This window comes from Anguilla rostrata, chromosome 13, assembly GCF_018555375.3.
Source record: "Anguilla rostrata isolate EN2019 chromosome 13, ASM1855537v3, whole genome shotgun sequence".
In the NCBI taxonomy this organism is placed as follows: Eukaryota; Metazoa; Chordata; class Actinopteri; order Anguilliformes; family Anguillidae; genus Anguilla; species Anguilla rostrata.
Window position 1 is genome coordinate 13407976 of NC_057945.1, and position 15515 is coordinate 13423490.

Consider the following 15515-nt stretch of genomic DNA (forward strand, 5'->3'; position numbering starts at 1 on the left):
AATACAAGTATTCGTCAAAGACTTGGTCATGAATTCGTGAGAATTATCCACAACACAAAGGTTAATCATTACATTATGAAAGCTATCTTTAACGATCACAAAACAGCAACGCTTTAATTGATGTTGTATAACTGCTTATGTTGAAATATACATTTTTCGTAGGTGATGTCGTATTACGTCTACTGTTGCAATTCTCATGGTGCGTCTTAAGTATAAAGTCTGATCATGAACAGCCTGATGCAGATATAGGTTTTTTCGTTAACACACTGTCAATATCAATAAGACATGGCATTCTTTGTGTAAACACACTAAGCCCAAGTCAATAATAATCTGCTTTTTAAAATACAGACAAATGTGCTTACACTGGTCCAACAAAACAAAACACACTTCAGCCAAATATATCAGAGTGCACTATAAATATATTGATATCAACACGTGCTAGAGATAATGCTGCAAGTTTGCTTGACTATACACACTGACTAATCTCCGACTAACTGGATTCGGAAAGTTTTCATTTTTAGACACACCGGTATAACTAATTGCAGCATGGACACACGACACACTATAAAATTAACAGGAGGCTGCAACTTATTAGGTATGAAGGCCTCTCGAAGTTAAACGAAACACTCGAATGTAAATTTTAAGACCGCACAAGTACGATTTATTTGATCTGACTATTTACAATAACTATTCAGTTAGAGACTTTAAGAGCCCCAGGCATGGTCGTTTAAAACAATGATATTATCAACATTTTGAATAAATGAAGATAGCAAACCGTAATATCAACTTCGCCGTTCAGAATGTGAGCTTTAATTTAAACCGCAATCTCATATGATACACGTTTCATAAATAGGTTGTAGTTTAATATAACAGTAGCGGACAACCATGTGGCAGCTGATCTGATGCCAGTCAACTAATATTACTAGGCAATCATTTCTGCAAACCTCGTTTAATGGTCTACAAACAGCATGCGCTGTTTTCCTTCTCACAGAACATTTCTGGATTGCTTATGTGAATCCTTGCTGGGACGTTTTCCTATGTTCATAGATGTTGTAAAGCAGCGCATTTAAAACACAAAGATTGATACTGAATCGTATTGCCTCGTGTAGTCTAAACACTCGCTTGGTATTTCCTATGACAGGCGATTGTAGAATTTAGCTTTGGCATTTATCTAAATTTCACTTTCTTCTAAAACGCAGTTTGTAGAGGAGAGCCAGACCACGCTTACATATAATTGAAACTGAAATAAAAATGAGAGAGGGATCCTGTAGCGGTTAGGCATGAACGCAGTTCCGTGTATTTTATTGCATTGCGAACTGGACATATTCTCATGGTTCCCGGATTCATCAGCAGCAACAGGTAGTTGCATATGTGATGGAGAGACCACCAACCAGATAGTAGTTTCACCGTGTCCCTGACGCACGCTCACACATAGATACATTAAACTACACGGCGTTGAAAGTCCAATTGTAAAAATACAGTGACACCGCCCAAACATTGGTTTCCTACGCGTGGGTTTGCATTCAATTCACCTCAGCCTGAGCGCCTTCAAACCGAAATGTGATGTTACTCATTACAAATATACTATTTTACTTCAGACTTGTAAAAGCATAGCTTGCAACAGCTAACTTGTGCAGAGAAGGGAATATAACCGTATTTATTGTTACCATTACCCATGCCACAGCCTTATAAAATGTTTTGCCTGGGATGTAAGTTTAAGAATCAAATGCAAGTTATTTTTTAAGAAGGAGGGGAAGCCGAGTGGTCGAGTATTAATGGGGAAAATGTTGTGGCTTTTGCTTGTTTCTTTCCTTCGTCGCCATCAGACATATCGACAGTATAACAGCTAATGGTAGGCCGCCATTTAAAAAGGTAAGAAAGGTGAACGTGAAATAGTCTTCTAGGCAGATCCCATGCAGCAAAAACATAATAATAAGCACGATTAATCTTGGAAAATCACAAAACAGAGCCATAATTAATAGAAAGCTAGAATGGAGATCATGTTGGGGAAGGCTTTTACCACAGACCGACACTCAAGAGTTGGTCTCTAAGGACGAACAAAACATTTGCAACCACGAGATAAGACGGGCTTACGCACATTGGTTATATCTCGTCTTCTCTTCTGAGAGAGAGAGAGAGAAAGAGAAAAAATAAATAAATAAATAAAATAATAATAATATTTTTATTTCTTTTGAGAGTAGGCTACATTGATACGTTCATGAAACTCGTACAGCATGACATTTATAGAAGACACTATTACAAATGCAGATGGTGCAACACAAAATAAATATGGACATATAAGAACAAAATATATAATAACAATAATAATAACAATAACAATAATTGCTTTATTATTATTACTGATCTTCTGTTGTACTAGGCTAATATAAATATTTGTATTATTATTCATAACCATAATACATTATAACGAAATATGCTACTAACATCATTATCATTCATGTTTGCATAAGAGGATACACAGGACTGAAAACAAGATTATTCGTGACACACAACAGGTAGGATATAACATACACAGCAGCACCACTCAGAGTAAGAGGGGGGCGGTGGGGGGGGGGGGGGGGGGGGGCGACGACAACAGCACCATTAATGACAACCTTTCTGTATTTCAGTCCCGAATTCCCAAAGAGAACTTAGTCGAACACTTAAAATCATACTGATATGCTACAACAACTACAACTACTGCTACTAATACTACAGCTAAAAATAACAACAACAGTTATACCACATACAAGCAAAATTCAACAATGCATAAAAAGAATATGACTTCTTCGAATTCGAAGTGGAAAACATTTTTAAAAAATCAGAAGGTGCTTGGTAATCGTATGATAAAGACAAGAAATACATCATCACAGTTCAACGTAGTATATTTAACGGGAAAAATATATTTATGAAATAGCATCTAGCATGATTTCACTATTTCAGCCTAATTCTAGGCTATTCAATGATTTATATCAATTGCAGCACGTGACTGCATCAGTTCATTTTCTCAAGTAGGGTAATGGTCTTGTAAAGGTTGAGGTGACAAAGTCTAAATGCCACCACCCCTTACCACACCCATTCATTTCTAAGAATAAAAATAAAAAATAAAATGTTAGAACGAGGACCGGGAACCTGCATTTAAAAAAAATCTGACATACAGCGAACAACCCGAGTTAGTATGGACCGCACAATTAATCCTTTAAGGTGTAAGATCACAAATATGTGATACGAATGTTCTCAACTAAACATTCTAATGGTGATGTTGCAATCACTACTGGCAATTGAAAGCAATGGTGTTCTAGAACATTCACTTAGAATGGTTAACAAAACATTCCAAAAAACCTACTCTTCAAAGGGTTAATTTTTTACAAAGTGCGTTATGTGACGCTTCCGAACACAAATAGCAGCAGCACCGCCATACAAACTACTACCGCACCCCACCTCCTCACACACCCCTCAACTCAAATTCAACTGTCCTCCAAAAAACAAACAAATGAGGAAAATGTAGAGGATTAAGAAATTATAGCACTTATATTTTTTGTAAATCTTCACAACGAGAATAAATTTGAAAACGGTGAGACGATAAAAAGGTCAGACTCTTCTTAATTACTTGAGAGTCGCAGAGTTCATGCCCATGACCGTGAACGTCCCCTGAAGCACGTGATGTTAATTCAACAGCGGAAATAAGAGCTTAATTGTGTCCCATCGCCCCACTGTTTGAGGCAAATAAAAAACAACTGCAAATAATCGTTATTCTCATATCAGCTGTTAAATCCGAATTAAGTCAGAGATAAAACTTGTGATTAAACTGCAATTATTGAGGAATTTAAGAACCTTTCCAATTTAGCAAATTTATAGATACTGCAGAACACAAAATAGGCTATATAAGGGGTATTTCTCAATAAGAAAACTAACTTTCCAATTTTTCTGTGCTGTCCTGTGTGTCTTAATGTTTCCCAGGTTTTCAGTGCAACGCCTTCTGCTCAACCGAAGGCACTGATCAGATACAGGGCAGTAGGCGGGTCAGGAATTAAGTGTAGCTTAGTTTATGATTTGCTGTAGCGTTATGGGTTAGAAACAACAAAAATAAGTTCTGACTAATTAAAACTACTAAATCTCGAAATTGAGTGTTCTCGATTGTTAGGTCTTAAAGTGATTTGGCTAGATACTACGAAAAATTTGAAGAAAACATTTTAATTTTAAAACAATAATAAACCAGGAACAATTGTTAAATAAAAAATAACATGCTCCAAAGAAAAATATTGCCTTAAATTAGCTTATAATAGGCTATAGCCAAGGTTTCAATGCTATTGTGGTCTCCCAACCCAATATCACAAGAGATGTACCAATCTTCACATTGCCCGTTGTGGACCTGGTAAAATGAGGCTGTCGGCGGGTTCTACTCCAAAAAATCATGCCTGACGTTATTAAAATAGATTTTTTTTTAAAAAAACAAAAAAAAAAACAAAAACAAACAAACAATCCTTTACGGTTGTTTTGCGCTTTTGGGGCCAGAGGCACACATCCAAAATCATTATCTAGATGTGCATTTCCTCTCACAGCGGTATGAAAAGAAATAATTTCGAAGGGACTGTAAATTAATTTGAACGTTTTAAGAGTGTTTCTGCGCCAACTAGCGTGAAAACAGATTTTATTGGTTGTATTAAATCTCAGGTTTGTAAGATAAGTTCAAGGGCGTTGTACTTCAAAACCCTTAGCTGAACCAACAAAAGCCTTCGTTTCTACAAGAACTCACATCGATCTCTATTATTTGGTCGTTTTCTTTCTTGAAAGTACACTACTCTGAAGAAGAATGAATCCTAAATGAAACATGCTGGTTTTCTAAAGAAGGTGCGTCTTCTGAGACGATACATGCGTTGGACACTGGCTAAAACGAAGCCTGGTGTAAACTTTATTAATTGATACACGGGGATGCTGCAAACTTATTCACTATGTAGAAATTCTGCCTAAAAGAAGGACAGGGCTTGTTCTCTCAACATCAGTCTTTTCTTCTTCATCCGCCGGTTCTGGAACCAGATCTTAACCTGTTGGTCACTGAGATTAAGGCGGTCGGACAGCTCCCTCCGCCGCTGTCTCGTGATGAACTCGTTGAGCATGAATTCGCCCTCCAGCTCGGCCAGCTGTAGTTTGGAATAGGGTTTGCGTTTCTTGCGGGTCCGACTGTGCATCGGGTACCATGGTGCACCTGGTGAGGACATGCATCGCAGTGAGTCACAGTGAGATGCAGGAGCACAGTCCGTAGCCATGCTTTCATCAATCCAATCCCCGTCACCAACAAGTAAGGTCACCACGAATAAATGAACATTCCTAACAAGGTACGTACGTTCCATGCTATCTGTAGGCTGTGTAACAACATATCAATATGTTTAGTTGCCTTCTAACTCGTGCCAAGCAATGTTTCTCCGAAATATGTAAGTATAGGTCACACAGTGTGTCAAATACTCATCAATAATGGGATATCAATGACTAGGTTTTTCCTCATTTTAAACGACACATTTACATATCACATTATAGTCTACATTCAAAGATCACATTAAGAATAGATAATTATACTATCCGGAGACACAGGATGTTGTGGCCCATGGTACAGCCGGAATTAATAAAATAATGGTGGATCCTTTACAACGCCGAAGTATTTGCCGCTTTTCATGCATGCTAGTCGGCTTTGACAGATACGGTTCTGTTTACGAGTCATTAAAACGCTACTCTTTCCGCAGCAATATGACATAACGGGTGACATCTTTAAGTTATCTTGACAGACTTGTGCATGGTCGAGCAACCCTTCTCCAGAAATCACCATAGCGTTAACTGACAGATCGTGCATGACATTAAGTAACATAAGCCAGGTGTAATTAAACTATGCATCCCATCTTCAAACAAGACGATGTTTTACGACGCTGCAAGTGTTTACTGGTTCTGTAAAAAACAGGGTGCAAACATCTGAAAATGGTAAGCTTTTTTAAGTGCTACCCCTAGCGGTGTTTGTCTACCTTGCATGCCTCCGTGTCAATAATCAATGCAGAGTAGCTTGCATGAAATAATCAAATAGCATACGCTTCAAATGACACAAAATAGACGAGTGTATGCGTGTGTCTGTGTGTCATGTTGAAGCGTCCTATTAACGTTAGCGTCACTGTAGCCTAAGTAAACACGTTTCTATGCAGAGAACTCACCTCCGCCTGCAGCCACGCTGCCTGCATGATTGCCAGGAGATGCCAGTGTCTGTTGGATGCTAGCAGTGGTCTTGCTTCCTTCGTTGAGCAACGACGAACTGGAATCGGATTCAAGGGACTGACAAGACGGCGGGTCTTGGGTCAGCTGCTCAGCCCCATAGTCATATTTAGAAAATGTACCACCGCTGCCCATCCCGTTGAGCAGTCCCTGCTCTGCCGACATAGAGGAAGTGTCTCTTGCTCTGTCCTCCCGTTTGAGGCTCCCACCCCCCGTGCAAGTCTCCCTGCCGCCGCCACCATTGCTGTAGTAACATTTGCCTTCTTCCTGACGGGTTATTTCACATGCTCGGTTGAAAGAAGGGTTAATGGACACGGGGCTGCTAAAGTAGGACTGAGGATATCCATTGCATGATTCCGATGGATTCCACGGGAGGGAGCAGACATTATCCCGTCTTGGGTAGGAGAGAGAGGAAAGACCCGCCAGTTGCCCCCCAGATGCTCTAAAATTTGGGAGATAAAACGTGTCTCCCGTGTGGATGTTTACCAAAGGTCCCACAAACCCAGGATTAAGAAGATTATGTTCGCCCATTTCAGCGGGCCCGACCAACAGCTTCTACTTTATTGCAATCTGACATTTAACATAGTTAAACTGAGGGGTGCGCCTGATTGGTCGCCCTCGAGTCACGTGCTGGGGCCAACTTGCGCTATAGAAGGTGCCACCCACCAGGTCTTTCAGACAAAACAAAACACTTACTTCTGTATTACGGCTTTTATACGGCTTTGTAAAACACTGTAAAACGTTTTATTAAAAATAGTGAACCTAACTCTGTTTTGATCGCTTGGCACATAAACCGCTTTTCTCGGTTTTCATTGTCAAGACTGTCACAAGACGCGTTTAGTTTCTTTAGCGGGACAAAACGTCTACGAATACATTTTTGTTACTAAACGAAACGAAAGCAATCTTTAACAATAATTTTGTATCTCAAAAAAATGGTAAGCATACACGCGCAATCGCCCACTCAAGCACATGCAGATACACACGCACGCGCGCGTACACACCCACACCCGCACATATGCGTGTAGGCCAACGTGTATGTATTTATGTATGGCATTGCATTTTCCAGAAAATTACAGATGAATTGAATGTCATATAAAGCCTTGATGCCACGTTTTACAGGCTTGTTTTAAGGACACACTGATGTTCACAGACACGCTCTGCTCGTGTTTACAGTAAAGGGGTCAGCAGGTTGAAACCATTCGCTCCGTAAAAGAAGACGATCTTCAATAAGATTATTTTAAGAGCATATATTTCAAACAATACCAGTACACCTCACAGGAAAAAACGCGGACAAATACCCCCATTAATCGTTCACAGCCGTACGATGAGCGGCTTGTTACAAACCCCGCAATTCTGTCATATAGGTTTTACGGTAGGCGAAGAGGATTAAAATGATTTAATCAGTCAAAATTCATTACTCAGTCATTTTATCAATTGGTTTGTAAACGAAATGACTCACGTCTAAACAACCCGAATAAAGTTGGAGCGTGATAATATCAGATAATTCCTGAAATTTTAAACCGTTTCAAATAATCTCTGACAAAAAAGGTATTCTCATTAGTTGTTGGCATATAATGAGCCATTGACAAAATGGAAGGCCAAAGTGGGAAGCGCAACGTAATCCTCAAGCTGTGATCTGATGTAAGCGTGAGGTAAATGTTCTGATAAACAGGATATAAGCGTATACTAAGTGAAATAACAGAAACCATTTATAAATCCTAGGCCCACATCTAAAATTAATCACCACTTAGCATACAAATTCCCGGTCAATTATAGAATATGCCAGAAGACTGATTTCCCACAAAATTCGGCAATTCTTGCATCATTCCAACTAGCCTATTTTTATTTACTTTAATAGAAATAAACGAAAAATAAAACTATTAGCGTTACAGAGAGAGAGAGAGAGAGAGCGTACTGCTTTATTTGTCGATGTGCTGATTGATTGATTGACTGACTGCATGATTGATTGCTTGATTGGAAATTTATACCATGGATATAAATTACTCACATCAGAACGTAGCCTACAGACCACAACCGCATCATGTTATTTTAGTAATTTTTTTTTGCTGTGGCAGGGCAAGAGGATTTATCAAGAGGCACAAATAGTTCCACAAAAACTATGGTAAATGTTGACATCCACCGGAAAAAAGTAAGCCTCCTCAAACTCCAGCTTATAATTGTGTGAGAACGGGTGGTCGAATGGGTTCGACCCATTTAACTGACAGTTCTGTAAACACTGTCTTCCAGCTACTATAATGCACATTATATACAGGAGGTTATATTTATTTGACCTTCATAAAAGCTTTGTGCCATCATAAAATTAGCCACTTTCTCACATTCTCACAAATCACATGCCTATAGGCCTATTTTCAGTTGTCTCCCAAAGATCGGTTAGGGTAATATATGATTGGCACAGCCTAAATGATTACAGCCTAACTGAGTGTCATCGTTTTCTTCGCTGGCCCTTTTACATGAACTCTGTGAATGCTTCCTTAAAATGCTTCCTTGTTAATGGTATTCTGGACATATTGTCTACCTACTCAATGGCGTACAAATGTGACGCCTTTTACATTGCGTAACATATACGCGCCTCTCGTGATAATGGACAAGTATCCATCATAGCTAGCGTTAATAACTCGCGCCATTCCATCCAACGAAAGCAACTGTAAACCTCAGAAAGTAAACATTTACTTCGAAGAATATTTCTCCATATTGATTACCTTGGCTACAATGCGTATAGATTGCAAACATAATTAATCGTCTGCAAGAAATATCGTAGGAGTCCAAGTTTCGTTGATGTGGAAGCCGCGTGACTGATGCCCAGAAAAACCCAAAGTGAAACGTCAAGCCGCAAAATTGACCGTCGGCCGGTAAATCAATATTCAACAAAATTGGACACACAGGAAATCAAAGCAATTTTGCAACGGACGTTCGTCAAAAGTCTCCGAACGTCATCCCAATATTCAACAACCCGTTTGTGTTTTCAACGTGTTTCACAGAGCATCATCACAACTTCAAAACACTAACAACCGGGACAATACAAAAACACTATAACTTGTCTCTACCTAGCATGACATCGCAGATTATACATAGTATGACGTATAGTCAATCCACAAAACATGAATGAAATTATACAGAATTTACAGAACAAAGAGCCATTTTGCATCTCTGTTTTCCGGTCAAATTACGCGAGAGCGTCAAATACAGATCGTACCTCCAACTGAAATTTTGCAGGATCTGCATAATCTGGAATAGTTAAAATTACCTTAAAGTGATGTAAAGTGGGCCTTGTAGCTGTAAACACACCCACAAACACACAGCGCGAGAGGACTCCTGACATCGGAAAGGACTTAAAATATTACTTTAAAAAAACCTTTTAAACAAAAAAACAAAAACAAAAAAACAAACAAACAAAAGTACATTGCAGATCTCATATCCGCACAGAAAGTGAGTCCAGCAACAGAGTGTGCATTTAAAATCAGAACGGCGTTTAAAGTCGCTTTACTATGCAGTTGTAAAAAGGTGGCGAAACTTCTGTCTGTCTCTCCCCCTTTCTTTTCTTCTTTTTTGGGAAAAGACGCTACCAATTGGCGCTTGGCAGTTCAAGGTCACTGTCTAGTGCATTGATGTCTGCACCTTATTGAAATGACCGTCTTGGAATCTCGTGCCCTGAGCCGACAGGGCGAAAGTCGGCACAAAAGAACCCTTCCCCCAACCCCTTTTAAGCTTTATTACAAGTTTCTGTCAGAGTTAAAGCCCTACAATCAGACTAATCAAAGATCCTGTCAAAGGATATTGCATGCCAGGCAAAGCCAAACACTTTGTGCTGTGGCAAGCGGGGTATCATTTTGCGGCTACATGTACTAACACACACAATATGTAAATTATATATGTATGAGTGCACGAACAGACTTTTAAGTTATCAGTGTACATGAAATATTACCCAATCAATTTTAAATAGTAGCCTTCTCGTGCTTCTTTCAAACTAAAGAATCAAACTAAGTGACAGATACTGTATTAGTAGGTCATAACATTCAAATGATGTCTGAACAAATAATTACAAAATAAATAGCCCGACAGATTTTCCGAGCTAAGTTCAATATTTCTCCATTCTTGTCTACTAATTTATCGTTTTTGTCAATCAATTATTTAAAACATATTTCGAATTAAATGCATGCTAGAACAAATTACGAACTTCAAAATTCTACATAAAATCAACGTAGACGTTGTAAAACAAATACATACAAAAAACTAAGCAAATGTTCAAAAAGAAGTTTGCTGTACACAAGAATATCTATTACTAGTTACACATTATAGCATTATGAGACGATGTTTCAGGTGACTAAAATGACTTACTGAAATATATAAACTTCCATCAAGACGGTTGAATAATAAGTTGCCTATACATGAGACTCATATAGCTATGTAAATGTAGGTGCAAAATAAAATTCGCACAACAGTATTCTTCATAGTTTAAAAGCACAGTGCATGAGAAAGAAAGAGAGAGAGAGAATACACGTGTGCGTAAATTTGCCTTATACGCATACTAAATACTGAAACAATAAGATGATATCACCAAAAGCGAACCCAAGAAGAGACCCCGTAATCCATGATGCAATCCATAATGAAATAAAAATACTATAGGTCCGAAAGTATAGCATACAATGTACACAAAGCATTATACAAATAATATTTTTTATAATACCATTGATTTATATTTGCATGTATACATACTCCTACGCTTTTAGTTTTATTTTAGTTAGTTTTATTATTTTATTTAGTTTTATTAAATGTATGCTTACCGCCGTCATCAAAGTTAAAAGCAATTTGACGCTCTGAAGTATACTATAAAGTAGACTAATCACTATCAATCTCTTGAAACACACTAGACACTTCAAAAACAGCGAATACAATTTAAAGAATATATTCGGAAAGACTGAAATTCATTAACATATTAAAAAACGAACGTATCGCAGATGCCTAAAATATTAAAGCAATCGCAAAACATCCCATGATATAAAAACATGAAACACACACATGCACACACCTGTTTCGCATAGGCCTAACTGGCTGCAATGATTGAATGGATGTAACCAAGCACAGGCGAATGCCCAATGTCTACAATGACATAGCAAATTCAATACTTCCAAGTATTGTGTAGTTTTGTGTAGCAATGTAAACAAGAGGAAATGACAGTACTTTCATTCAAAACTAATATGTCTTTATATTTCATTCACAAGATGCTACTCTTACAATTAAGTCAAACAGAGCGCAGGTAAATTGTTTTTTTTTTGGGGGGGGGGGGGGGGGGGGCAATTAGGTGTTGGGAATGAAGCTAAGTAGCCGGGTCCGCTGAATAATCTCATAATGTTTGCTGTTTCACGATCATTTTTATTAATAGCCAGCCGTGTGAAGGAACTGACGTATACCTGGGGACTATGCACGATTCACCAATAATTCAGACCAGCCTTTCCATTAAAACAAATCAAGACATCTCACGGAAATAATGGAGGCACGCTAAATAGACCTCTTCATCTCTTCGAAGACCAGGCCATAATACATTTTTGTCCATCTCCCTTCAACGGCCTATCTTAGTCTCTCCACCCGGCCTAGAAACGGCGGTTCTTTCCACATCTCCTTACTTCCTGATATTTCCATCATACTGCCACCAGAGGTTATCACGCTCCTTCTGCTAAGCTGTGCCCGCGCCGTATCAAAGTGGGGCCTACAACTGACGGCAACAGAAACCCGGGCCTCAGTGGTTTTCACCGGTGTCTACAGCGTGCTGGAATCTTCAGCGAAAGCACAGAAAAAAACAACTTTCACTTTGAGTCCAAAGTCTAAGCCTATAGTTCAATTTCTTTGGCCGAATAGGCAATTTACGTGATGTATAACTGGCTGCAACACTGACGTATTGCTGTAGCCGGGCGCATGTCAATTGTTTACATTTTCAGATAAAAACAATAACTAGATCCCACTCTGTTCGAACTCCTACTAATAAAAATATACACGAAGGCAGATGAACAGTAGCTAAGGAATACAGATTTGCAAGTAAGTCGTCAAAAAATCTATTTCACTTTCATTTTAACATTTTAAATTTGTAGCCTATACAACGCACTACATAAAGTATTTTGCAATATCAACTACCTTTAAGAATTGGTACAAAATGCAGGAACATGTATCGTAGATTCGTTGATTCGTTTCTTTTTTGTCATAGGTTTTCTGTATTAATAATCGTGTATTGAACACAATATATCTTAAAATATGAAAAGGAAATGCAAGCTTGAATTATATGTATATTTTCCAGCAAAGATTAATCACGTCATGACCTATTGAGGGTCCACAACTGATTATAAAATCATGTTCATTTATCACACAAAAAAAACCCCACAATGACAAGCACAAAAACAAACGCAATAGAAAAGTATGAAAATTACTACATTTACAGACTACTTAAAGCGTTTTACAGACAATTTTTTCAAAATTTATATGTTGCCCATATTAAAATTCGCATTCTGCTACCCTCTAAAAATGACTACCTAAATAAACAAAATTAATATACATGTTTCATGTAATATCAGATTTAATATCACGTAATTTCAAAATGTAAGCTGCCATGACCTTATTAGCTTATATGGCAATATACGATTTGAAATTGCAATGACAATGAATATTCATACGAATTACAAATTACAGGTAAGGTTATTCATATTTTCATTATAGGTCAAGTTATTTTTATTTTAAACCACTTATGTTGATCGAATGTGAAAACAAAAAAACAGAAACATTCAAGACTACGATACTCTAACAGGTGACGTATTTTGTTGGATGCAAGGTGGCAAATCAGAATAAAACACCTTGGTCACGTTTATAACAATATGTTCATATAGCCTACAGAATTATCCTTTAATATACGAGTGCGCACATACCAAACCACACAAACACACACACACACACAGGAAACTGGGGAAGACTAATTGATGTCAAAAGTTAATGTATTTCTTCAACTGTTGGGCCTGATCACCACTTGATCGCAAAATACAAATCACAAATCACACACACTCACGCACACGCATGCGCGCGCGCGCGCGCACGCACACACACGCACATCTAAATAACAAGTACCAGGCTCGCCATAACTTTTTAATGTACCGACAAAGTCCTTCAAACTGCTTCGCAATCGCAAGATAAAAAGTCGACAGCCTACATACCTTCATAATGACTTTATGAGCGATCTCTTTTTTCCTTCGTTTCGTTGAGACAGACATACACCTCAACCCAAGGAACGCACCTTAACTATAAACTTAAAGAGCGCCAATTCTTTACGTGTTGTTCAAGACCCAAGTACAACGTAATGCAAGTTGTAAGTGACCACAGATAGCCTAAGTTCCTGGCAGCTTATGAGAAATAGACAGCGAGAAGGAATCTGGCACTGATCTAAAACCAATGTTACACAGCCTGCAACCCATATGAGAGCTAATAAAAACGGGGGAAAAGAAAGACAGAAGGATAGAACAAAAGTGCATATTAATATTGAAGTTTGAACTAAATATTTTTTAAAAAAATATTTACGTTCAGAGAATGCCCATGCATTTACTATTTTTATTGCCTGTCATTAGCATAGTCGCTCTGTCTAGACTTGAAAACAACACCCTGTTTGCTCACAAACAAACAGCGCCCCAGGACTAACTCAAACTAGAGGAAACCCACCCTTTCCCTATTTACTATGCACGAGCTACTGTGATGTCAAGGTCAAAGTGACTACATAGTCACGGTCAAGGGTAACCAAGGAGTGACGTCAGGACACCATAGATGTCTGCATTGTCACATTACCTTGTAATCGCAAAACTAGCTTCCATGGATTTTCAAAGTTCAATGGAAGCATAAACCACATACGCCTAAGTGAGCCTTAATCGTCGCCGGACCACTGTGAGCATTTCGTACTTCAAGCAGCGTTACACCACTCTTCATTACTGGTTTACTTGTTCTATTTATGCTGTCATTACGACGGATAAACACAATGAAGTCTTTTAAGATGTTGCTTATGTCAAAATTAATCATAGCAGGCCAACACGATGTCTGATGATGAAATTGAACGGGTATCCAGGCAAAAAAACTGTCTAAAAAACTGTCTATAATGTACAACTATTCCTGGCACAGAATCAGTTATGTTTTCAGAACCTTAATGGTTTGCTTCACTTCACCATGGTAGTGCATTTGTATATAACCACGGGCTGCGAAAAAGTCATTAAACTAAGTTTTTAACTCTTAGTCTTTTGGGTCAAATAATAGCACTAAAGCAATCGTAACACATGCAAACGCCACTACATACTTGCGGATCACTGTGAGGTTACATAACAAGGTCACCTTTAACTTTCAATCTGAATATGATTCAACCTCATTCTTTTTCTGAATTATATGATCTGAATGAATGGATTCGGTTTGCCATTCTAATAGCCAAATTAGACCTGGTGTTCGTACACTTGACTGTGAACTATTTGAATAATATTTTATGTATTTCGTATAAATGAAAATGTACTATTCATACAACTTATTGCATATAGTTTGGTAATCACTAGTATTTAAATTTGGCACCCGAGTTACCAGGAAATTGCACAATTGGTAGGGGAAATATTATTCAATGTCTCAACGATTACTTAGATAAAATTATATGTGCAACACACACTACACCAATTTTGGACATGGGAACGGGAGTGACAGTTATTTGAGTAAAATAAAATCATGAATTGATTCGTATGCTTGCTTAGCGCATGCATCCATCGTTTATTTTCACTGAAAAAAAAAACATTTAAAACTTCGGTAATTTGGGAAGACACAAATCCGGTGTTTAAAACAAATCGGTGCTATTAATGTAGAAGTGGACACAATTACGTAAAATACATACAAAATAAGGCGTGCCGTTAATTTTATTGGTTGAAGAGCTGTTCATGATAGTTGTGTACCTTTCTAATTCAAGTTAAAAGTTTGCGTCTTGGATTGAATTTGCGGATATCCTGAAAAACAAGCCAGGCAACACAATACTGACTTTTAATAATTGAAAGCTGTAGTTGTTTAGTTAATCATTTTCATGTTTGCGCCCGCTTATATCTGATAAAACATGCCACCGTTCATTTACCAAAAACAGATTTAAATAAATAAAAAAATAAAAAGCATCCAGTATTTATTAGGGGATATTATATATTTATGTTGAGATACAATTTCCAAAATAGATGCTGTAACGCAGCACAATACTGAAATTATCT

General features: G+C 37.9%; 2 protein-coding genes across 2 annotated transcripts in view; both read right to left on the bottom strand.

Moving 5' to 3' along the window:
- The window catches only part of LOC135237808 (homeobox protein Hox-C11a-like), a 65591-nt gene that overhangs the window by 15404 nt on the left and 34672 nt on the right, over positions 1 to 15515 (bottom strand). The window lies entirely within an intron of this gene.
- LOC135238342 (homeobox protein Hox-C12a-like) lies at positions 2160 to 7435 on the bottom strand. Its single transcript, XM_064306129.1, has 2 exons — positions 6195 to 7435; positions 2160 to 5206 (listed from the first exon to the last, which is right to left on the bottom strand). Exons 1-2 carry the CDS (start codon positions 6781 to 6783, stop codon positions 4968 to 4970), a joined length of 828 nt encoding a protein of 275 aa, XP_064162199.1. The 5' UTR covers positions 6784 to 7435; the 3' UTR covers positions 2160 to 4967.

Bases quoted from the DNA above. Each gene is read 5' to 3' on its own strand.
- LOC135238342 (XM_064306129.1), bottom strand. From the start codon at position 6,783: ATGGGCGAACATAATCTTCTTAATCCTGGGTTTGTGGGACCTTTGGTA. The intron at 5,207-6,194 runs GTGAGTTCTCTG...TGTCCTCACCAG, and splicing joins CAGCGTGGCTGCAGGCGGAG to GTGCACCATGGTACCCGATG.